The 25424-nt window shown below is 49.2% G+C and overlaps 1 protein-coding gene across 1 annotated transcript; it reads right to left on the bottom strand.

The window, feature by feature from the left end:
- Positions 1–2928: 2928 nt before the first annotated feature.
- On the bottom strand, positions 2929–25214 carry LOC123025968 (phospholemman-like). The gene is made up of 8 exons (XM_044435162.1): positions 25122–25214; positions 13398–13462; positions 10912–10950; positions 10524–10598; positions 9769–9805; positions 6944–6993; positions 6097–6135; positions 2929–3682 (listed from the first exon to the last, which is right to left on the bottom strand). Exons 2-7 carry the CDS (start codon positions 13453–13455, stop codon positions 6113–6115), a joined length of 282 nt encoding a protein of 93 aa, XP_044291097.1. The 5' UTR covers positions 13456–13462; positions 25122–25214; the 3' UTR covers positions 2929–3682; positions 6097–6112.
- Between the last annotated feature and the right edge of the window lie 210 nt (positions 25215–25424).

Raw genomic sequence — 25424 nt, 5'->3', positions numbered from 1 at the left:
CCGCAGCATGGCAGGTTCACATCCAGGCTTGGCCTTTTGCACAACCAACCCAACAAGATACATGGAGAAATACTATTCTTGGGAGCACCGGTGAATCAATGTATGATCACACAGATCACATGTGCTATTAATGCTCCCCAGTGTCATCTTCAATAACTTCTTGAGATTATCTTTCTAGGATCAGCTGATGATTTGGATATTTTCAAGGCGACCAGGAATGGTATGAGAAACCATAACAAAAGTTGTTATCCTGTCATTCTCGCTTTGGAGTGTGCTACCCCAGCTCAATCCTCACACCATCTTTAGGGCAGCCTTTCCAACCGGGTGTCCTCCAGGTGTGTTGGACTACAGTACCATCACCCCAGTCAGCCTCAGCCACTGGCCACATGATGGGTGCTGTGTTGGACTGCAGCACATCTGGAGGTCAGCAGGATGGGGAAGACTGCTTTTTAGTAATAAACAAAAGTTTAGAACATCATCCACCAGTTTGAGCTGACTGGCTGATTTCATTCATTGCAAAGAAAACATCTGCAGTCTATTGGAAACCACGTGACTCAGAAAAATACATCTCCTGCAGAACGCGTGTTGAATTCATAGAAATCCTAACACATTTGAATCCCTACTTTTAGATGAGGTTACTCTCGTGATATCGTGCTGCCTCTTTCACGAAGATGTTTGAGGGGTCCAGACACTGCCTTCTTCTCCTTGCAGCCCTTTATGCATTTACCTGCTGCTTCCTCTGGATTTTTTCCTCCTTACTGCAGAAAAGCACATGGAATAGCTGCACAAGGCCTTCTCTTTGGCAGCATTAGACTAATGATCCAATCTCACACTGTCTCCATTTTATAAGTGCTGTGCATTTGGCAGGGCTGGAACCCAGCAGACGAGTACAAAATGAGCGTTCCTCGCCACATCCCTGGCTCCAGCCTCGAAAGAGAAAAACGGCCCTGGGGGAATTGCGAAAACTATGGCTCAGGAGATTCAGCTAGGACTACAGTATTTATCATCCCCTTCAAGATAAATCTCTCCATGGCATGACAGTCTTCCCTTTGAGCCCACTCATTCTTACCTGCGTAGGCTGGATCCAGCTCTTTCCATCACAACTCAAAGGGAACTGCAGCTGCCCCAGCCTGACTGAGAGAGGAAAGGAGCAACACCCAAACCTCACCTCCTGCAGGTGTAGCCACATGCACCCCAATCCGCACTGCCATGTTCACCTGGGGAGCCCTTGAGGGGGGTGCCCTGGCCCAGTGGCAGGCTGTATTTGGCACAGAGAAGGCCCCCTGTTCAAGTCCCGGCACCTCAGTTAAGGGAACCTGGAAAGAGGTGCTGGAAAAGAGATGCTGGGAAGGCTTGCCGGCCAGAATAGCCAACGGGTCGGATGGGCTAGTCATCTGAGGTGGCCAAAGGACAGCTTTCTGCACTTCTATTCCCATCCACATGACTACTGCCAAACAGGGGGCTGGGTCTGGGCACAGGAGGGAATTGGACAGCAATTAAGGGTGGTGGATCCTCATCCCAAAATCCTGCCCACCTTTTTAAATGCCTCAGGGGAGGAACACTACTACAACTAAGAGGGTCAGCCCATGAAGCTGATGATGGAAGATTCAAGACAGAGGTCTTCACACAGTGCACAGTCCAGCAACAGAATTCATTTCCACAAGTATGGGCAGCTTTGAGAGGTGACTGCACAAGTTCATGGAGAAGGCCATCAGTGGCTGCTAGTCCTCATGGCTCTATGCTTCCTCCAGTATCAACACAGTACAGCCAGTGTTGTGTAGTGGTTCAGAGCATGGGACTGGGACTCAGAGGATCCAGGTTCTAGTCCCCACTCAGCCATGGAACCAACTGGGTGACTTTGGGCCAGCCACAGACTCTCAGCCCAACCTACCTCACAGGGTTGTTGTGGGGATAAGATGGAGAAGGAAATGTAAACTGCCTTGAGCCCTTTGTAGGAAAAAGGCAGGATATAAATCTCAATAAAAATAAATAAATAAAAATAAATGTACCCTAGTGGCTGGGAAACAGGCAGCAGGTCCTGTTGTTCTGATGTCCTGCAGGCAGTTGGTTGGCTACTGTGTGAACAGAATGCTGCCCTGGATGGGTCTTGGTTGGATCAAGCAGGGCTTCTCTTAAGTTCTTATGGATGCCCTGCTCAGTTTCCCCACTGGAGTCTTTCCACCTTCTCCCAGAACTACAGGGTGCCAACGAAAAGAGGAGGAAAGTATTCACAGTATCTCACTCACTTCATCAAGGCAGAGGAATCTTGGGGAAAGAAACCTGTCCTCTAGACCACTAGGAATGGGAAGATCTGCCAGTTTTGGTTTCTCTCAGTTTCTCATTTTCCCAGTTGTACATTCAGATTGTCTTAAATGTCTGAGGCTTAAATCCCAAACTCTGAGATTTTTTTTAATTGAATGAAAATGCATATGCATTTGTGCATATTTCTCCTAATAAATATATATTATATACCCATTTTGCCTCATATATACATGCTTTGCCATCAATTGCACTTTGGAACATTATTTGCCCTAATACATGTAACTTTGTGTGCTGTTGCTGCTTCCTTTTTCTGAAGAATTTCCATCATAAAATTCAAAAATTCAAAGCATAACTTTTGCTTTGTGCTGCAGAACAAAAATTTAAAATTCAGAAAGAGTGGATTAGTTGGGCCTAGATTATGGCCTGAAGGCACAGAAGGCATCCACCATGTTGAAACTAAGCAGGCCTGGGAATGGCCTGAGCTTGGAGGGGAGACCACCTGGGAACCACAAGTAGCCACCTTGAGTCCCACAGTGGGAGAAAAGTGGGATATAATTAAGAACAACTGAACTTTCTCTCCAAACACCTTTCCTGCTCCCAAGCCAACGCAAATCATCCACTCACCCATGCAGGCTTGGTACCCAGCCCAACGATAAGTCCCATCAATGCTTCTTTAGATATTTATTTATTTACACCTACAATTAAGAAATGAGAAGGAAGATTTCCACAAGGGGTGCAGAGATGACTCTGTGAAAGGTTCCCCACCCTGCTTCCAGATTAGTTTGAGTGTGAACCATTGACAGTTCAGGATAGAAGCAAGCCGCCCCCCTCTCCTCCTCAACCAGCACAAAGCAAGTCCGCTACAGGTCCCCAGACTGCCACTGAATGACCCTGCCCTGGATGAGCTGCTGGTTTCCTTCAGTCTCTTCTCTAGACACAAGAGCCGGGGGGCAGAGACCACTCAACCACCTCTGTTGTCTTGTCACGCTCCAAGCCAGGAGGGACTATCTGTCTCTGGCCATGCTGATCGGTTCGGCTTTCAAAGGAGCAGCCTAACTGAGGGTTAAGCGGAAGAGCAGGCCCAAAATCTCCCTGCATACCATGGGGAGGCTTTTCATTGCAGCAAGAGAAAGCAGGTTCAGCCTTGTCTAGAGCTGAGCGCTAGAACTAAGCCAGCCAAAAGGCTGGGGTGACAGCCCCTTCGCTCTCCCCGAAGGAGTGCGCCCTCCCAGCAGCAGGCCTAGCGCGGGTGCATCGGGGCTTGCAAGCTAAGAGGGGCTGGGATCACCATGAGGGCATCTGGGCACAGTTAACGAGTCAAGAAGCCTGGCTTGGCCGGGGCTAGGGGTGCGAGGCTAGTGCTGAGCTGAGCAGGAAAGGGAGCGCTTGGGGTCCGCGGGAGTGGCAAATCAGGAGCAGCCTAGGAGGAAAAAGAAAACACGGGAGTGAGGCAGGAAGGCAGAACTTAAACATGGAGAAGTCTGAGGACCAGAACGAGCTGCCGTGAGGGCCCAGTGGCACCAAAAGAACGTCTCAGGGTTTCCTTTGCCTTCTTGCTCTGACAGATGCCTTCCTATTACTTCACTTGTGCTACTCATATCGCAACTTCATGCCTGGCTGACAGTCCATTTCCAGGCAGTTTCCAAAGGACTCACCCTTCCTGGATGCAGCTGGGCAGCTTTGGCACAACGCTGAAGAAGCTCAGGCCCAAATCCAGCCCTTGGGGGTTTCCCAGATGGTGGCACCCCTTCTGTTAGCCCCATGTATGAATTGTCAGGTGCTTTCCCAGCTTCTGAGAAGCTTTCTTCCTCCTCATTTTAGAAGGCTGGGATGCCTCTGCCAGATAAAGACCTCTGAATCTTTCCCCACACCTTTCTTTTTGTGAAAAGGTTGACGGAAAGGATTTTGATGTGCTGCCCTGCTTTGAATACTGCTGTGTTTCGGTAACTGGCACTTTATTGCGGAATGTTCTTTTATTCAAGTTCCCTCAAGAGCGGAAAGGATATTCCATATTCTACCCTGGAGACAGAATATTGTTTTCATGTAGATTTGTAAAACCTGGGAGCAGGTGATACCCGGTTTCAGGGATATTCAAGGGCATCATCCGCATATTCGTTTGCAACAATGCACTGGCACTGCTAGATCCACATGCACTCCACTACTTCTGTTCCTTTGAAAAAATAAAAACGAGATAAAGGGATGAATGAAGGAACATGAAGATCACTAACCCTTTGCTAACGAAGGGTGCAATTCTATGCGTGCTTAGACCGAGGAAAGCCCTACAGCTCCCAGACATGCTAGCTGGGGATACTGGGATCTGTAGGACTTTCTAGACAGTTGTATAGTTGTTTGAACACCAGCTTAGACCTCAGGAAGCTCAGGCTGAAATCTCCACCCAGCCCTGAAGCTCAGTGGTCTATTTATTTATTTTCTTGCTTTTATATACCATCCAATAGCCAGATATTGATCATGGTTGACCTTGGCCAGGCACCCTCTTCTAGACCAACCCCCTTCAGGGGGTGGTCATTAGGATAAAATGAATGCTTGAAGTGATTTAATGGCAGAGTTTTCTCAGAGAATTTGAATTTGAAGCAGCTAGCATGCAGAAAACAGTATGTATTTATCAGTGCATACAGGTAGTGCCCGAGCTACAAATGTCTGAGTTATGAACATCCCATACGTATGAACAAACAGCATTTGTTTTTATTAGAATTATTAATTATACTTAGAAATTGTTATTTCTAAAAAATTAGAAGAAAATAGAACATTAGAAATAATTAATATAATTAGAAAAAAATACTGCAGAAAATTTTCATCGCCACAGAGAGAGGAAGTGACAGGGGAGAGAGGGAAGCATCCGCAGCGTGCCTTCCTGTCCTACCCAAGAGGAAAACCTCGCCATCATTTCCTCACTGCAAAGAGGAGGCACTGGTGAGTTTGGATGGGGGTGGGTGGGCAGAGATACTCATGGTTTTCGCAGGGGTCCTGCACCCCCGACCCCCACAAATGTGGAGGGCCAACTACAAGTGATCCAACTTACATTCACATTCAACTTAAAAATGAATTTCCATTTTCTCCGGAGCAGAACTCGTTCATAACCTGGGGACTGCCTGTGTTAGTAACCAGGAATAGGCCTTCTCTCCTTGTGCTGCTTCACAACACACATGTGTGTCACTTGACAGTTTGCTGCCGAAGCTGGAAACTTCCCCACGAAGAAACACTGCCCAGTTCTGATGTTCCCGGGAACTTCTGCACGATGGCAAAGAAATGTAACCACCCTTCCTTCACAATGCAGATGGAGATTTCTCCAAGCTGGCACCTTTCAGCAGCCATGCTGGCTACCGCCGATGGGAAGGGTAATCCCGCACAACTGGAGAACACCAGGCCACGACAGCTGCATGGCCCAGAGGTCCTACTTCTTGCCCTCCAGCTGTTGCATGGAGAGCCCAGCTCTTGCGTGGCCTCCTCAGTCCAAAAGAGGAGAGGGGGCAGAGTTGTTCCTCCCATTCATGACAATGTGGGATCAGTGTTTGAGGTGACATGGAAATGCTCTCTGGATGCTTGGACTCCAATACTTAATTCATGTGTAAATACTGCCAGGTGATGTCAGTCAACACGTGGTACACACCAACACTCATTTGGAATGAAGTTCTGTTTCCAATACCACCTGGAGCTCACAAAACCCACAGGAAGGTAGAGAGGAGAGGGCAGAACTGTTGTTGTTTATATAATGAACAAAGCTGGGGACTGGTCTAGAAATGCATTAAGGTGGCAGCCCGACTGAAGTTAGCCCAACCAGACATGGCACTGTTGTACTTTCCAGAAGCAACTCACCAATTACAGGTGTTGTCTATCTCATCCTGGTGGATAAACCTAGTGAGGTTTCAGAAAGATACACGTTTTTAAAAAAGAAAGAAAGAGAAAGGGCTGTTTCCCTGAAAAGATTAATTCTGTCCTTTTGCTAATACTCCCCAGGCTAAGACAGTCTGTTCCCTCCAGTGTCTCTTACGAGACAGATCAAAACAGCCCCAGAGCCCATCTTGGCCCAGAGTACATGATCTAGGCAGACAACAGACACATTACTGTCCCGTCATGATGCAAAGAACTAATATCCCACTGTGGAGGTTTGTGTTCTCCCATCCTCCGAGTAGGAAAGCCATTTCTATATCAAATTCTTCGTACAATTTGACCCATCACAAGCCTCAACCTGATACATGATTCACACTGATCTCCCGGTGTTATAAAGGATGTTTACAGCTCTGTGCTCTCCTTGCATTCCTCCAGCTTCAGTGTCTTGTCATGGTGGGACACATGAGCATCTGTGGGCCTCTTCTGGCCAGCCTCAACGCTACTTGGGTTCAAAAGAGTGCTTCAGAACTCAGGTTCTGGGGCACATGACTTTCCTTTTAGTCTCCTCAGTTTGCTTTCCGGGAAAGGATTATTTTATGCCCCTAACACTCTCTTGAACTACTGCAAGATGCAAGCAAAGGAACCAGTGACAGTTCTTGCAAAATTCCACATGTGCCTGCTGATCCAGAAAGGCTCCTGCATGCAGAACCTATAATCTGGTAGAGAAGCAGGCTCTGCTTCTCTCTCTCGTTTCTAGTCCTCAAGTTTTAAGGAAAACTGAGGCCCAATGGGGGAAAGGGAAGAAGGGTGACTGGAACAGGATGAATCTTACGCCGGATTGAACTGCGCAGGGTGCCTTCTTCCTCATCAGGTTCACCCGTCCTGGAAACCAAACAAAACAGGCATATGTTTCTCAAATTCCTAGCTTTGTTCACAACTCTCAAGAACTTTTCTGTGCAACCAAGATATTTTAATGCAAATAACTGACTTCATTTTGGGCACCCCAAAGAGGCTGCTGCTTCCTAGGAAACCTGAGGATATGGTACAAGAGCAAAGCAATACCTCCCCCTGCTGGAAGGTGGCAGAAATAACTGCTTTACAGCACACTAGCCATGATTATTAGTGAAAGTAATGGGAGTCAATGGTTCTTGCCAATTCAGTAGGATGCAGAGAAAGGGGACACCAGAAAGGATGCTGCAGTGGGCTACCATCCCTCTTAGCCAGAACTGTGACTCCAAACCACAATGCACATGGAATCTCTAGATCACCAGTGCTGTTCTCCCATGTGCCCACACCAAGCTGGCACTCCAACGGTCAATCCGAACGCACTGCGAATAGCACAGGGTGTGTCAGGGTGAGGGGGATGGAACGGAGTTCTCTGGAAGAGGGCATGCCTGGCAGGCTGCTGCCTTGCACTCGTTGCAGGTGCTAGTTATTATTATTATTTATTATTATTATTATTATTATTATTATTATTAGAGCTCCTTTGCTCTAAGTCAATGAACAGACAACTGGAAGCCCAAGGGTTTAATCTCAGATACTTTGTCTCCGGTTCTTAATGCAGCCACCAAGTTGAAGGGATTCTGCCATATAAGCACACCCTTCTTTCCCCCTGGTGAATAAGGTGCATTAGATACAAATGACAGCATTAAAAGGCTCCTCCTCTTTCTGCCAGTGTCGCGCCACCTGCACAGCAAGCAGCACTGGCAGAATCCCCTCTTCTGCACACCTTTTAAAAGGGGCGGAAGTCCTGTCTGATTCTAGCATCTGGCCGCACTGAATACCGCCACACAACCAAACGTCACCTTTTTAGCTTTTACTCCAGGACTTACTTCATGACCAAGGCAAAGGGGGCCTTAGCACCCCAGCATCCCACACCCCCTGCAAAGGCCTGGGAGGAGCCCTCCACCAAGCCACCTCAGCTGGTAATATCTGCATGTGAGCCCACATCCAGGGGAGAAACTGCCAGAGCCTCCACTGCCGTTTGCAGAGGGGAAGGAATTAAGAGAGGCCTTTGCTTGCATCGCAGGCGGCAAGGTGGCCAGAACCAATCTCATGGGAACACTGTCTCTTCCTCAGTTGAAAACAGCATCCCTGTTCAACAAGGTCCTAGTCAGCAGGCCCCAAACTGGTGCCCTGAGGATGGCTGCAAATGGTGGCCAACGGAGGACACAAAGCTGGGGGTGGGAAAGTTAGTATATCCTCTGGATCTGGCCCTAAATATTTGACAATCACCAGCTGCTAGATGCTCCCTCACCTGCCTGTCATGAACCTTCTCTGATTTTTTTTCTTTGCAATAACTGGAAGAAGAGGTGTATCTCCTTGGATCTTCACAAGCAGACTTTGGTCCATTTCAGCCTTTCGTTTTTGTAGCCAGGGCTGGCAACAAGATTGGATGCCTCTGTCCTCAGTAGCCTGGCTTTTCTGTTTCTGTTTTAAAAGCTGCTGCATTAAACAGGATTTGCTGCCACCACAGTAAGCAGCACAACTGGGACCCGCAATCCATTGCTCTGAGAAAGGATAGCTCACAGCAGGGCTGGCATGGGGCAGGCATTATGGCGAGCCCCAGGCGCCACTCCCTGGCTGGCCACTCCACCCACGGCTGCTGCCTGAGCCATGCGACTTGCCTTGCCTCACGAGGAGCAGTCATGTTTCTGGCCCGTGTCTCAAATTTCCTGGGGAGTCAGTGCTGGCTGAGGCCAGCAAAGGATACGCTGCAAGAAACTTTCCCCAGAGGGGAAAGGACTTGCAGCCTGCCGGCATTCATGATTTTGCAATGCCCAACTTTCCCCGTTGTGCCAGAAAAGCTGTATATAATTTCAAAATTAAAACATCATTTACAGATAAACATTTACAAAATGTTTACCGTTATAACCTTTTAATACCAAATCTCTCCCTGCTTGCAATTCCGGCTCCCTCCCTGAAGAAAGCAATTATTAGCACAGGCACAGCTGAGGAAATAAAATCCCGATATTGAATGTATCTTCCCCAGCAGGAAGATGAAGAGACAATTCAAATGGGAGAGTGAGAAAGAGGAAAGACAAGGAGAACTGGCATTTATTGCCTTCAGTGCAAGCAAGCAGCTGGGATCATATTCCCCAGTGTGCAGCTAGCTATTCTCACACTATGGGCATACGTAGCCCTACGAAAGTGTTCGAAGAGCACATGTGGACATAAAGCAGCTTTCCCTAATCTGATGAATGTCCAGGGGTGCTGTACTGCAACCTCCCTCATCCCCAGCCACCACATAACCAAGCACTACCTTTTTAGCATTTTAGCATGGCCAGTCAAAGTATGGAATGGCAACACGGACACCCCTGTGCCCACATGGACCGGCTCCATCCCCATCCTTACCATGTTGAGTAGGAACAGACTTAGACTCCTCCCCTCAGTGGGGGTCAAACAGGCTGGGAGAGGGACGTTGGGGGCCCTGCTTTCTGCCCACGTCTATTCTTTAAATGCCTGCATGGAGCTTCTGCCTCTCTCTGTACTAGATCAGTCATCTGCATGTGTCATATTATACAGCCTCCATTCCTCCATAATACCACCTCCAAACATAGTAGAATTTCCACTCCTTCGTAACATGAGCCTCACTCATAATCCAGCCTCTATTCCAAACCTCCCACTCAGTTCAGCTTCTCAGGAGAAAGCTGTTACCTTTGTTGCTGGTTGAACTTGCAACGGCAGCGCCGACCTGGGAAAGAAAGACAAATGCCAAATATTGTGAGCTGCATGGAAGGATTAGAACGTGGGGGGGGGGGGGCAGGCTAGTGTTTCCAGCCAATTTCTGGAAGGACGGTGCTGGTAAGTGGTTGGAGCAGAACGCATCCCACATGCAGAAGGCCAGTGGCAGTCCCCAGGCTGAGGCCTGGTTTCCACAGGTTCCTCGTGGCAGGGTAGGGATGGCAGCACCGAGAGCTCATCTGGCCAGAGGCGATGTGGTTGGGCCGGAGATGCCGCGCAGCCAACACAGGGCTGGATGGTGGAAGAGGTGAGGGCCAGATCTGATGCATGTTCAGACAGAAAACGTGCTGCAGCTGCTGTCTAGGCAGCCTGGCGCATGCTGGGAACTGCAGGCCTTTTCCTGCCTCAGGAAGCACAGAATTGCTTTTTGCAAAAAGCAGTTCTGTACATTCCTGCAGGGAGGGCGGGATGGGATGTTCTCAGCCCATCCCCTTTTGATACCACCCCAACTGCTTTCCACTCCTTTTCCCCCTGCTGGAAGGGGATCAACAGCCAGGGTTTTGCTGGTTGGGGCAGGAAAGGGAAAGGGCGGGCCAGGTAGATGGCGTGTCTGCAGTTACATTTCATTAAAGCAACCTGCTGGGGACAAAAGGCACACGTGACATGCAGTTCGGTCCTGACTCGGCGTGAGGCAGCTGCAGCTGCAGTCTGTGGGGACACCTACTTACTGAGCACAATCAGGATGCCAAGAAGGAACAGAACGACGGCAAAAACCAGCCCCCCGATTCTCAGCGACTGATAATCTGGGGAGGAAGAAGGCAGGTGTGAAGTTGGTCCGGCTGGGAACATCCCCCTCATTTGCAGTGGGGCAGCCTTGTCCCAGAATGGACTACAGCCCCCACCATCCCCAGCCACCATGGCCACTGGGGTCTTTGCATTCAGGGAAGCAGCACTGGGGGTCATCTGCATGGGTTTGACAGTCTGAAGTAAATTCCAGAAATTCAGGATATTCAATTGGGTACTTTTGGTTCATAATTCCTCAAGCTCTCTGGAGACTTTCTGTCCTTGCAGTCAGTTCTGCAGCCCCAGGAAGGCCGTTAGCAACAATTAACTCACCATAATTGAAGGGATCGTGAGGCTGGTCCTTCGGTGGTTCTGGAAGAGACGTGCAGCAATGAGCAACAGGAGTGCCCCAAGTTAATCACTTCAGTTGCTTTGCATCAGATTACTTTGCATTTGTCTTTCCTGATCTTGATAAAACAATTTGTGAGCAACGTGTTATGGCTGCCCATCTCCTGGCTGGGACAGGTTTAGAACCAGCTAAACCAGGCTATAAATCTAATCGGTAACAATAAATAATAAACTTTAAAATGCCTGAGAGAAAAGGTAGATTTTTCTTTCTTTTCTGGCACCAAAAAGATAACCATGTAGGCAAGGGGAGAGCCTCTTTGAGGAGGGCATTGCAAAACCAAGAAGCCACAACTGAGAAGGCTCCCTCCTTTACCTGGTTCACATCCATCAACAGGGGCATCTGGAGAGGCTGTGAAGATGACCTAAGGTCCTAGCTGGTGGATGCAGGAAAAGATGCTCCTTTTAGGCACTGGGTCTCTGAGCCAGTTTCACAGATCAAGTGCATATTCTGACTTGGACTGAGATATGATGCTTAGGACATGCTGGCCTTGCACAGTCATGTCATGTCAACCAGTTCGAAGCTGGTTCAGAGAGCAGCCAGGTGCAGAATAGCAGTTCAGGCAAGGGGCACATAGGCTAAGAAGGAAAGAGCGGGGCACTCAGGCCAAGAATTTGTGGACAATTCCAGAAACAAGCTCACAACTGCACAGCCGGTGTTCTTTTTCAGTGTGCCTCCTGAGAGAAGCCAGACAGATGCTGGGGGCAGTTCCAAAGCAGGGCAGTCAGGGGATCTCTCTTCTTTGGTCAGCTTCCAGTATGTAATATTCACATATAAACTAGTCCAGATGGGAAAAGCTTGGAAAACCAGGATGCAATCTCATGCGTGCTGAGACGGGAAGTCATACAGCTCCCAAGCATCCCCAGCAAGCTGTGCTGATGGGGCCAAGCTGGGAAATGTAGGGATTTTCCTGTCAAAACATGCATAGAATTGGACCTAAGCCATCGGGTGGGGAGGAGGGGGGAAGCGTGCTTATTTTTGCCACAGTGCTGCTCAAGATTCAGCCACAAATTCTGTTTGTGTAAGTAGCCACTGTGCAAATGGCTTTCAAAGCCAATTGCAGGCATGGGTGGCAAACTGTCATATGGATCCAGAAACGGGGAGGGGGGCTTTAATTTTTGGCCCCCTACCACAGCCATGATTGCTCCCAAACCTGCTATTTGCATTTGGAGGCATTGCTCCCATTCAGCCAATAGAAACTCTGTCACCCACCTGCTTGCAAATAGCAGGTCCCAAGCACATTGATCCAGATGGGGGGAGCATCAGGAGTGAAAGGATTGAAGCTGCCCCCCCCCCCCGGTCACCTCTGTTTTAAAGCCATTTGCTTCATTGTTAATTCTGTTAATGGTGGGTCTGCTTATGTGGCTCCAAGCTGTTGATTTTGCAAATGTAGGAGGGCTCAGGAGTGGTTGGAATGGGTGAGATTCAGGGGTTGGGTTTGCAGATTTCATTTGTGGGGTAGGGGGCACTGCTCCTTCCTCCCTAATTAGGTAGTGCAGCCAGCAGCTCCCCTTTTCTCCCTAAGTTGCCAGATCAAAGCAGAGTTGCTTTCTTAGGATGCATCTCACTCTTACATTCATTAAGCCATGCAAAAGATCCAATGCAAATTAATTTAAGAGCAGTAGTTAAGCAAAACTGAGCAGTATAATTCTTCAGCCCCCAAAATGTACTCCAATTATGAAGCATCTTATTTTTAATGCATGCTTCCTACCCTTAGGAATGCAGATGTTAAGAAACTCAGCACAGTTTGATCAGTCTTATTAGAAAAGCATGGCCACGGAGAGGGGTGCAGGGAAGGAAATCCAGTAATGGATGATTCGATCAAGGGAAGGGCCCACAGCTCAGTATTTTCAGTCCCTGTCACTCCAGATGAAAAATCCTCCAATATAACTGTAGAAAAAGAGGTCTACAGGAGAGACCTTGAAGTGCCTGCTAGTCAGAAAGACAAATACTGAGCCAGTTGGACAATTCTGCCTTCATGCGATGGAAGAGTTTTCAGCTCTGTTGCCGACTGTAATTGGTGCTCTGCACACAAGAACAGAATTTGCAGTTTGTCATCATGCAATTCTGAGCCTACGGCATGCGAGAAGAGAGGCTACAAGCCAGTGGGGGGGGTTTGCCCCAGCACTTGTAGAAATGCAGAAAACATTTGAGAAATGTCTGCCAAACATTTAGACACCAGAAGGAGCTAAACAAATCTTCCAGACTGTTACACAGCTCCCTTCCAAGCTAAGAAGAAGCAGAGTAAGCTAATGCATGCACATTTCTGCCAAATGGCTTGTCTTTTCTCTTTTAAAGCAAGGAGGACAACAACCTGCAACCCTTATTTTTAACTGGCCAAATATCAGCAGATATTTGACATATTTTCCTCTTCCTCCCTTCCTCTTCCTCCCCAGCCATCCACCAACCTTACCTGAAACTGTGGGTCCTATCATGAAGCCACACAGAAGCAGAAGGATCCACGTATACATGGCTATCCTGAGAAGGGATAAGAGGAAAGACAGTCAGATCCTTGACTGAGGCAAAGCAAAAGAGGCTGCCCCTTAAAAAAGAAAGCAAAAAAGCAAAAGCCCTCTCACCTCTCAAGGTCCCATCCTTGGCCACAGGTAGCCTTTAGAACACTCTACAAATGAGCAAAGCTGATCAAAGGGTGAGGAAGGGCACTCTGCAGAGATGAACAACATTGGAGGACTACGCTTGATGTACAGGGAGAGCTATGCTGAGCTTTGCTGGGTTTTTCCAGCTCTTGGGACTCTTGAGGAAGACTGCAAATAAAGTTCTCGTTAAGGGGGAACCCCCTCTCTTGCTTCAAATTTGTGGCGGAGGGGGCTGTGTCCCCTCCCTGGGCTCATCTTGCTTCATCACCACCTGTTTCTCACAGAAGCACATCATCCAAGAGAAGCACTTCTGGATAACTTGATTTCTGCCCCATCTGCATCACACACAGAGACAATTCTCTCAGGAATGAAATAAGGTGAAGGAAGACTCTCATTCCAAGGGGAAGTGTAGGAGCAAAGCCAGCAGCCCCTCGCTGCTCACAGAAGAATGCCGCCCCTCCCCATTTGTCCCCAATCCTCCCACCCCCAATTTCACAGCTTGCACATAGGTAGCAAAATTGTGCAGGGAGTTGCTCAGCCTTTGGATCTATCTTGTACCTTTGGGTCCATCATCTACAGTGTTTTCAGGGAACAATGTCATGTTCTCCCAGAGAGCAGAAGCGAGGAATCGTTTTCAGCCTGGGAACTGAGTTCCAACCTGGAAAAGCCCTTAAGGGCCTCATTCTGTCTGAGGGTGGGGGCAAAATGTGGTGCCAAAACCTAGGCGGAGGCAAGCAGGGGAAGGCTTCTTCCTAGCCACCTGGCATAAAGGACCAAAGCACTTCATGGCACCTTCAGACGGCCGTCCAAGGACCAAGCCTCTGCAAGCCCACTCACAACAAGGCAAGCAGGACCGCATTGTTCCAGGGCCTGCCTGCTACCCAGTGCAAGGAAGAGCTCTTATCGCCGATCACCAGCTGATTAGAGACCAGAACGTCACTCTGCTATAGCAGGGCAAGGCCTGGGGAAGAAGCTGGCATCAAAGCGCTCATTAAGCTAAGCATTTCCTGAATACTGTGCTCAGCACTGGCCAGGGAGGGCCACCCTGTTGGGATACCAATTGTGGAGAAGGGTTTCCACCCTGCCCTATTTTCCCAGCAAAAATGCTCTCCCCAGGAAAGCAGCGCCTTTGGGGACGTGTACTTCTGCGCGGAGTCTCCTTGCCACCGCCAGCTGTTCCCAATGAAGGGGTTCAATAGGGCAGCCACCTTTCTGCCCGGTAGGGCTCCTCTGCATTTGGCAGCTGCACCGCGCTCCCCAGGAATCCAGCAAATCGCCTTCCCCCCACCTCTTTCCATCGCTCCCTCGCTGCAGGAATGCAGCTCTTGCTGAGTTTCTGCTCCTCGGGTTCCGTCATGAACACGCAGGAGCCCCGTGAGGACAGAAGTTGGCAGCTCAAAACGACAGGCAAGTCAATAGGAGCTACCCAAAAAGCCATTTGTGATTATTTCTCGGTGCCCATAATGGTGGAACTGAAATAAAAAATCCATTAGCAGCAGGAAGTCAGTTAAGAATGGAGTTCTGCTAAGGAAGCTGCCTGGTAGCTGAGGTGGGAAAAGAGGTGGGACATGAGAACAGGCGGATTGTGCAGGCACCAAAATAGTCGGAGAGGAAGGAGTCACGCAGTGCGTGCAAGGGAGGTGTCCAGGACAGTCAAGTGGACATGGAAATTGCTGAGGGGGCGGGGAGGAAGCCATTCCTGGAACAGCTGGTGTGGACCCATTATTTCACATCCTGAAATGGCCTAGCTGGCCTGGGAAGAAGGAGGGCAAAGGCCCGTTGCTATGGCAATGGGCCTTTGGCAGTCCTGAAAGCTGCTCTGCAATGTTTGCAGATGATAACCTGTCTCCAGGGTGTTCGCGGACATTTCAGGGCTCCCTTCTGCCGGCCATGCAATCAAAGCCGGCAAGCAGGCTCCCGGAGGAGAAAGGTCCTTTGCTACGTACTGCGCTGATGAGCCAGTTCATTGGAAGAAGTGTGCAAATGTACTGCTTTATTTCAGCAATAACTAGCAACAATTCACCATATGAGCTTGCAAGGGCCCATGAACTCAAACTGTCAAGAGAGCCATTCAGGAAAACTCACTGCAACATAAGGTTGCAGCACGTTCTCCTAAAAGAAGCGCTTCTGTTCAGGGGTTGCTGTCAGCCAGCCAGCCCATCATACCCTCCTCCAGGACACTGCATTCTGTTCCTCTCCCTGCCGATTCCCCCCTTGTTTCTCAGTGGTCCCATTTCTGCTGACTGCCAATGATCCAGTTCACTATTAGAGGTGGTGAAAATGTGTAAAGTCAAATCTCTCCTCCACTTTCATTTGCAGTATATCGGAACTCCAGGAACACGTTGCAATGGAGTTGTCGCAGTAATTTTCAGCTTGCAATGTACAGATCTGCCACTTCCAAAGCACTTTGAGTCTGACCAGGGTGGGAAATGAGGAAGTTGCTCCTCATGTTTCCCCCATTACTGCCATAGCGGATCTTCGATCTTTAAAGATCTCAAAGATCTTTGATCTTAACCCCTTGCATGGGTTCCCGTGGCTCAAATGGCCAACAATCTCTGAGACGGGGCCATGCCAGGGGAACAAGGAAGCTTTGGCTCGATGGCCATGATTCCCCCCCACCTCATATTGCCCCAGCTGAGTCCCCACCTTTACTGGAAGGCCGGACTGCAGTTCTCCAGTGCCAGCAGGGGCTTCTGCAAGGCACAGGGTTCTCCCACTGGTGAAGCCCCACTCCATCACTGGCTTTTGCACCCCGTCTTAATTCCCCCTCTGCTATCATTCAATGGGGACTAGGACTGGTCTGGCACTATTCTGAGCAAGAACTAGAACTTTAGACAGACAGACCTTTCCCTTGGACGGTCCAGAGGCTTTCGCTGGCTTCAGAGCCAAAACGAACTGCAAAAGCACAAAGTATTCCTTAATATACCTTACTCTTCCTAAACAATGTCAAAGAAGAAAAAAGGTAGCACTGCACAATGGGGGTGGAGAACTTCAGGAGGTCTGGGATTCGTTTTGAACCCACCCCCAACTCTCTGCCCCCTGCCACGCTCCTGGGGTTGCACCACCAGTGCAGTGGCTGCACCCCAAAACAACATTCTTCCCAAAAATAAAATGGTGATCCGACACTGAATTTCCAGGCTTTGTTTCAAAGTAAATTTGTGTTTTTGACCCCGTGTGATAGTTTGCAGCTCAAACGGCAGCAAGGTGCTGGGCAGTTCTACCACCACAAATTTCAGTGCTGCAGAGACGGGGCTGTGCAGGATTGCTAATTTCCAAAAAGCAACATATAAAAACATGCAAATGAAACCCCTTAATAGCCCTGGCTCTCACATATCTATAATAAAACCGAGCCAAATGTGTTTTGACATAGCATCTTTATCAGCTGCCCAGCAGAGCCGTGTCTGCTGCAGATACCTCACATGACCTTTGGCAGTTTACTGAGCTGGCAAGCTGAGCTGCGGGAGCCTGGTTACTGTCACAGCACCAAGCTTCTCAAGTTACACAAACCTCTTCACAGGCTAATGCAGAAAGCCCACAGCCTTGCACATCAGTGCACACGGGTTCAAACGCCACCAGTACATCTGTTCTGTAGCAACGCTGAAAGGAAAACCAGTGTTTCTTTGAAGCCTGAACCAGGGAGGCCTGGTAGAGCTAGCAGGTATGCAGTTCCTGCTTCCTTCTCTCCTACCCCAGGCTTGCCATGTTCAGACAATCAGGTCCTTTAAATAAACCTCTCTCTGGCTTGGAAGCTTGGCTGTGATCACTAACCATGAGGAAAACACTCCTGTCCTTTGGCTCACTCCGATTGAAAGGCCATGCTCTAATGCTTTCTGCAGCAAACACCAAGCTGGAGACATCTTTGTGCAAAATGCATCCATCTGACAGACACAGAGCCCTGGGCTTCCATGCTCTAAATATCAGGTACCAGTTCCCCCCCAAAGTTGGGCGGGAGAAGAGACACAGTACTCTATTTTCCTGCCCAACTCTGAAATGGAACTGGATCCCCTGATCCTGACCTGAAGAAATGAGGCATTTGCCCAAGCAACCTTGCATTCCCCCAGCCAGAGCCGGGCGCAAGGACATATTCTTCAGATTAACAAATAAAACATACATTCAGTCCAGGAAGTTGTCTCCAGTTCCAGAAACGAGCTCACCATTTACTCACAAAAAACCCCATCCCTGGCCATCCTCCCAAGCTTTCATCAATCCCAACCACTGAATTTAGAAGGAGAAGAAGGTTTTTCTCTGCTGCCGTTGCTAAACAGTTGCTAGAAGGAAACCCTCAAATCTCCCAGTGATCTACCAGCAGATCCAGATCTGTCTAGGGCACACGTTTGATTTTTTTTCCCAGATCAAGTTCAAGCCTATCAAATGTTAACTTGCAGCTGGATGGGGAAAATGGGGCATGTCCACTCAAGGCATGTATTGAGGACTTGTGATCCTGACTCATGGAAGTCCACAGGGTCTTTTCACAATATCCTCCTCCTCCAGAGCCTCTCCCAAGTTTTCCAGCTATTTCATGCCTTTTTTTCAGAGCGAGGAAAGTTTGGCATGCTCCTAGATGCTGCCATCATTCACTAGAGAAGCCTAGTGTACTTTTGCAATGGCTATAGAGAATATAAAAAAGCAGAGGGGACCCCCCCACACCAAAAAAAAGCTACCTTCCTCTGAATGGCATGCTAATCCTCTTGCAAAGAAAACAAGAGAAAGCCTCAGCAACAGGTCAGATGAAATGACTCATGAGGAGAAGCTTCCTGGGTCACCCCTTATGGATCTGTTCCCCTGCACATTTCTGACCATCTCTGAATATGGAGTCATGGGGTCCCAAGCAATCAATCACAGCCATCATCATCTTAGAAAGTCCTTTTTGAGAGCTCAAAGCATCTCATCTCCATTACTGCCATAATGTACAGGAAACACAGGAGAAGCTTGGTCTGCCTAGGTAGCTGCCCACCAAAGCTCCGAAGATCCAGTTCACAGGAGGTGTAATAGGTTCATTTTGACACCTGTCGCTAGGGAAAAGGGAAAGCAGATAGGCAGGACAATGGACTTTAAGGAGTGCTGAATCTACAGTGCCTGGAATTACTTTGGATGTATTAACTTTTGCTTCCTTAATCCCCATCATCTGTTGCCATTCAGCAGCCTTTCCCTGGCGCTCAGCAACTCCACCCCTAGCCCAGCATGAAGTGCATTCCTGGAGGGGAGGTTGCTTGGCTGCTGGGACTCATTCCAGCTGGGTGAAGCCGCTTGCTTCCAGCAGCAGATCTTGGTTCCATCCCAGGGCGACGCATTTGCAGTTAATCCATCACGCTCCCAGAGTTTGCTCCCAGTCACCCAACACTCCTGTTCTGATGGGAGTGGATGGGCTGCTAAGCAACCAGCCAAACAAAAACAAGGTGTGGAGGAGTCAAAGGTAACTCATGGTCCACTAGGGGACCACTGTGCATTAAGACTACCTTTTGGGCATGATGGGAGGTACCATTCAGTTCTTCTGCCTCAAAGACCCAACTGCCTTAGAGCATCACAACGCACCAGAGCTCGCCTCTAGAGTAAGAGATTGGCAATGGCCCAACACCCACCTAACATGGACTGCACACAACAGTGGCCACTCACACCCTGTCCAACAGTTGAACGTGCATCACCCTTACCAAAAAGGAGAACGCCACTTCCCAATGTGTTTGCATCTCTGGATTCAAGACCGGATTCATCTATCTCCATTAATCTCACCCGGCCCAGGGCAAGTTTCTAAATTCTGAACCTCCCAAGGGTGCTTACCCAAACGAGTTATGCTTCTCCTTTGCTCTTTTCCCAATACCCCTCACATCAGGGGGGGTGGGAAGACTTCAGCCTTGAAGGATTTACTATTATTAGACAGATCCCTCAAGATCCATCAACCCGAGTCTGGTGCAAATGACACCCATGGAGAATTAGAAGAATGCTGAGCCCAGGAGTTTGTTTTTGAATGCCAGATCTGAACAGAGTCTTCTGCATGTCAGCCACAGGGTTTGGAGGGTGGGGGAGAGAGGAAATGTCATTTCAGTGCTGCCGCTGTTAACAGGCAGGAGTCAGAAATCCTCGCTGATCCCTTGCAGAGATCTGTCAGTCCTTGCAGACCTACCTCTGTCTTACGCACCACTCCTTAGATGGTTTTAATTTCCAGTACAAGCACACCCTTCCCTTTGTAACTGCAGCTGTGCCTTTTTCCACAGACCTCTGAGAACTTTCTTTCGGCATGCAGTGAGATCATCTTAGCTTGTTCAAAGACTCACCCTCTTAGGTTGTTCAAAGGCTCACTGCCCTGCCCCTCAAGCCCCTTTCCTTCTTTAGCCAATCCCCATCCCAAAAAGTTTCTTTTCTGACCACCCTGTGCAGCTCCTTGCACCTGCTTTTAGGAGCTCTCCTTGCCAGGTCTCTGTGCCATTTCCAGGAAAAGATAACCGAGACCTGGGGAGAGCTGAGGTGAGGGAACAAACCTTTTTATCAAGGCAAAGGGACCAGCTCCTGGCAGAAAGAGATGAAAGAGATTAAGGGAGCTAAACTCCTCTGCTCTTCTGGGGCCAAAAGGTGCAAAAGCAATGCAGGCAACGCTGCAGAGGAGAGCAGGTGGGTTGTAGGGGCAGTGCAGAGGAATGGGCTCCGCCTGGCCTGTTCCCCTCCCCACCCCAAATGCATGTGTGTGCACACACAGGCAGCCTGGTATACAAGTTCACACAGATACTTGCTCCTCAAATTATTTAACTAGCTGGTTTATCCACACACAACTATACCATCCGTTCTTGACATACTGAAAGGGAAGCAAGACGCAAATTGGGTGGGGCGAGGAGGGGTCTCAGATACCAAAGAAGTCAACTTTCTTCCATACACAAAAGAAGAATGTGTACCAAGGGCATCCTAATGGCCACAATGCACACATCTTGCTGCGTGGATGCGTGCTGTCAGAATAGCAATCACGGGGCAGAGGATGGACTAGAAGCGAGACTGGGGGCAAGGTGTGTTAACCTTCCCACCTGCAGCAGAGCCCCTCAGAATTGTCCCCCTCTACTGGCAGCTGGGCCACAAAAGAAAATCTACCATATCGACCTCTCTCTCTCTCTCCACACACACATCCACATCTAAAAATGTGATTTGTGTGTCTGATTTTTTGGGCAGGTCTGAATCACAGCATAGGGATGTGGCCCATTGATCCTACTTCCCTACAGGTGCCATTTTAAAAGAAGATGCACATATGCATCACAGCGTTATCATAACATGCAGCTTGGCCATCATTTAGCACAAGCTCCTTTTAAGTGCCTGCTCTTTCTACCAGATCCTATGAGCCTGGTGGTTTAGCGGGATAGGTACGTCAGACTATCATAGCTCCAGACTGGCCAAAGGACCAACTAAATCGAGTTATCTGGAATCCTAATCCTGATTATTTCCTTCTACAGCACCAGCAACATTTGTATCCCTTGATGGGCTAATGCAAGCAGAAAGAACATGCCAGAGCCCTGACCACAAGCACTTACTGCCTGCCTTTCCACACCGAAGGGAGACATGGGAAGTAAGGAAAGGGGAAGGTGAGCCCCCCTTGGGATTTGTTTTGGTTCAGGAAGCAGAGGGCCCAGGGATTGTGCCAAAGGGAAGGGAAGGCAGAGAGCTGGCATCTCACAGGAGTCCTAGGAGGGTGTCCTGGACTTAAGGGGCAGCTCGGGAGATGGACGGAGAGGTGGCAGAGGGGAGCTGGGCTGCAGGACAGGAGACATGCTAGATGCTAAAGACAGAGGGTTTCGCTCTGCAGCCCTCTCACCTCTGTGCCCATGGCTCTCGCATTTAATTTTGCATGGTTTGGGGTTTTGTGGGGGGCGGGTGCAGAGACACTGTGAAAGGAAGGCTCTTAGGAAAGCCAGCAGCACAGTGCAAAAGAGCTCAGCTGCAAACCCTTTCACCGAGCCCCCTCCCCGGCTTGTTGTTTGGCAGCAGCACTATCTAAATATACCACGGCTGGCAGGATGTTGGAGTTATAAATATCCCGCACGCAGCCCTGGTGGCATCCAGCCCCACAGCTCCTCTGGGGCTCATGTCAGTTACCAAGCCCTGCCAAAGACGGCACGCAGCAGCAGCCCCTATGTGGGACCACTTAAAGGACGGCGACATCCTGTTCGGCATCTGCAAGCCAAGGGGCTGGGAAATGCTCTCTAGCGGCGAGGACTGCAAGCAGAGGCTGATTCGGACACTGCAGTATGGCCCAGTTCTTCAGTCCTGAAAGGGGCTTCCCAGGCAGCCCAGCCGGGAGCCGGCAGATGTTTTCAGCTACAACGCCCAGAATTCCTGACCTTGGTTGTGCTTCCTATATCGGATGACAGTTTGAAATCCAAAAGGTTAGGGGGGTTCTGGCTATTCTGAAGGATCTAATTCATTTAAAATCCATTTAGAGCAGAGCTGGGTCCCCTCCAGATATTCTGGGCTACAACTCCCAGAAATCTCAGCCTACAACTCCCAGAAGTCTCGGTGCCCATGCTGGCTGGGAGTTGAGGTTCAACATGTCTGGAAAAAGTCAGGTGGGGAAAGGATGGTTTTTAAAAAATCACCACTTGCAAGTAGCAAACGTAAACAGCCAGTAGCAGTTGTGGAAGCCTCTAAAAATTCATAGCAATAGGATTTTCTTTTTAAGCATGGACACTCAAAATCTAGGCCAATAAGATCTTCATGTGGCAATGAAGATCACAAAGATCCTTAAAGAGAGCCAAGCTGGCACAAGGCAAGCCTGTCCATCATCATCATCATCATCATCATCATCATCATTATTATTATTAGAACATTTCTATGCCTCCCCTTGCCGAAGTCCATGAAGGGTATTCCCAAAAGGCATGTAAATACCTTAAAGAGAGAAATGCTCAAGTATACAACCTGCCTGTAACTTACACTTGTATTACATATATGGACATGGGATTCAAAACATGTCACATACCGGCCTGCATGCCTTATTCTGCAATGAAGTAGATGCACTCTGCTGATGCTCAGAGACACACTGCATATGCTGCAGAATTAAATTCTGGCAGTAAAAACAATTCTGAGGACGAGCTTAATCCTGAGCAGCGAGGTTGGGGGAAGTGACTTTCTCCAGAAGGAAAATGCAATAAAATGCTTTTTAGTACTGGACTGAGTGCTGCAGAGATCTCAAAGGACTTATTCAGTTACCTGGAAGGATATTTTACTGGCCATAGGGAACAGCTGATGCAGTTTAGTGGGTAGAAACCGGTATCTTGTAAGATACCTGCTTTAATTCCTACCTCTTTCGCAGTTCCACAGACCGGCCAATAATGTTTTCACAGAGCATTGGGAGAAAAGAGACTGTGGAACACTTCACACATCCTAAGTGCTCCAAAAATGTTTAGCAACTGAAAGTTTCAGAGTATGTGATTGGATACACTGTATTTTTCAATAGCTCCTTGTCAAAAAGACCAAAACAAGTTGACAAAGAGACAATCCACAGGTTACTGAAACAGATAAACAATTACATATTGCATACACACACGTGCATGCCCACACACACACACACACACACACACACACAGAGAGAGGGAGGGAGGGAGGGAGGGAGGGTGAACTTAATCTAGATACAGCCTGTACTGCTCCAACCTGGAGCATTTAGGAAATTTGTCTGGATTTCGCTGGGAGGCCACCTTCAGATAAATGCTGGATTCACTGTGTGTTAATTTGTTTTATATTTTGAATGTATTATATTTTAATTTTATGTTGTGAGCCGCCCCGAGGCTTCGGCAAATGGGGCGGCATAGAAATGTTTTAAATAAATAAATAAATGCCACATTTGAAATCACACAGTTAAAAAGCTAGTGGGGTGTGCAGGTTGGGGTGCTGCACTGAAGATTTGGAAATCTGGTTTCTAGTCCAAGTAATTTTAGGCCAGTCACACACTCTCAACCGAACTCACCATACAGAGTTGTTGGGAGGATAAAAGGAAGCTATGTAAGCTAATTTGAGTTCCTCAAAGAGGAAAAAAGTGGGATATAAATGCAATGTAATTATTAAGAATAATGCATGCCTTTGATATTTGCATCATGTTTCTCCCTCACAACAGCAGCCCTGTGAAGCAAGTTGCTTTTATTTCCCTTGCACAGGTGGGGAGACTGAGCAGCGGAGCTAGCATCTTACTCAGAGCCACACAGCAAGGTCAGATCTGCAGGCTGGCTCAAATAAAATGGTATTTTTCACACTTTCTGATGTCAGGGAATTTTTTCCCTTGCCAGTTCATCTGCCAATGACCGCTAAGGAAGGCCAATGTGACCACTGACCCAGAAGCCCAGGCTTGCAGAGGGCAGGAAAGCGACCCGGGGAACACACTCCGTCCGTGTGTGTGCTTGCCAAGGGCTTATCACTGGAGAGAGCTTGCCCTGAAAGCCAACAGGCTTCTCCCACTGATGCTCTGCAGTGAGTGCTTGGGCAAAGTCACTCACACCCCTCCAGAGATCTGCCTAAAAGCCCTCTGAGTGAATGGCCATCCCATCCTACGGCAACTACTTCGACCAGTAGTCCAGCACCATTTTCACACTACGCCACAACTAAAACAAAACAAAACAAAACGCCACCACTAAGAGCAGTGCACCCACAAATAACCCAAGTCTGGAATGCAACTCCTGGGAATATTCTGAATACGGCAGGAAGAAAGATGGGGCTGCTGTTTTCCTAAGCCAAGCAAGTTTTTCTAGTAAACACCAGCCTTGCAATTGTAAGGCACGAGTCTCCCATGTAGACGTCTTCCTCTCCCTTGCCCAGTCGAAGATTATCAACCAGCAGCAGCCAGCCACACCTAGGCTCTTCGATGCCTTTCACTAACAACTACATGGCAGGCAAACATTCAACAGGAGAAGCCTTCCTGGCCTTAACATGACAGGTGTTTCAGGGGTCTTGTTTGTGCCTGTCATGTTTGTGCCCAGCGTCCAAATTCCATCCAGCTTTGTTGGTAACCACACTGTGACGTTATTCTAGAATGACCTCTTTCCCACTTTTCCCTCTGAAAAGCGGGAAAGAAGTGCCTCAAAGGAAAAAGGGAAAGGGCAGGTCTTTCAGCCCCCCAAACAGCTCTGAAATCCCCGATCCATTCCACAGGTCCCGAAACCGCCCGACGACCTTCCCCAGGGAACCACGCCCTCCATACGCTGTCCGAACGCAGAGGGCACCCGAAGCTCCGTCGCACCGCCTTATGCGAAGCGCCCCCCGCTCTGATCTACCCCGCACTCAGCTTTGCTAACCTCAGCAGCCTCCCGCGGACCCCGTCTTCCAGCTAACCCTCACGACCACCAATCCGCTGCAGCGCAACCCAAAGCTCCCCACCCACCGAAGGCAAACTTCTGTCAGCGTCTCGTAACCAAGTTCGCTTTCCATAACTCGGGGCAGGGGGCAGCTCTGTTAAGTTCGGGAAAGGGGGGCTGCCCTCTCCCACTCCCAGATTCTTCCCTCGGGGTGCAGCGGACGCCGCCCCACCCCTCGGATCTGGCCGGCCAAAGCGGGCGCCGCGGCGCGGTGGCCTTGAACTTACTCACAAAGTGCTTCCCGAAGTCTCCCGCGACCGGAGGCAAGCGCACGCTCCGACACCGGTTGCTTTCTGCGGGCGATCCCCCTTGCTCCCAACCCTTCCTCTCCTGCCACGCGGTTCCGGCAGTTCACCTCGCGGCGGGCGCCCCCCGCGGCAGGTCCGTCCTGGGGACAGAAATCCCCGCCCAAGCGGTGGCCGCGCGAACCCGGGTGGGCGCGGGGGGAGCGCAGGGAAGGGAAGGGAAGGGAAGGGCGAGGCGAGGCGGGCCCGGAGCGCCAGAAGGGCCGAGCCGAGCTCAGCCGCGGCTCGC

This window comes from Varanus komodoensis, unplaced genomic scaffold (genome assembly GCF_004798865.1).
Source record: "Varanus komodoensis strain SLA01 unplaced genomic scaffold, ASM479886v1 scaffold29_1, whole genome shotgun sequence".
In the NCBI taxonomy this organism is placed as follows: Eukaryota; Metazoa; Chordata; class Lepidosauria; order Squamata; family Varanidae; genus Varanus; species Varanus komodoensis.
Note: the sequence above shows the minus strand (reverse complement) of the source record. Positions and strands in the feature narration are given on the sequence as shown.

What these genes read in the sequence shown, in the direction of transcription:
- LOC123025968 (XM_044435162.1), bottom strand. Translation starts at nt 13,455, where the DNA reads ATGTATACGTGGATCCTTCTGCTTCTGTGTGGCTTCATGATAGGACCC. An exon ending in TGGCATCCTGATTGTGCTCA is followed by an intron (nt 9,806 to 10,523) that starts GTAAGTAGGTGT and finishes TTTCTTTCCCAG; the next exon opens with GTCGGCGCTGCCGTTGCAAG. An exon ending in AAGTTCAACCAGCAACAAAG is followed by an intron (nt 6,994 to 9,768) that starts GTAACAGCTTTC and finishes TTTGGTTTCCAG; the next exon opens with GACGGGTGAACCTGATGAGG.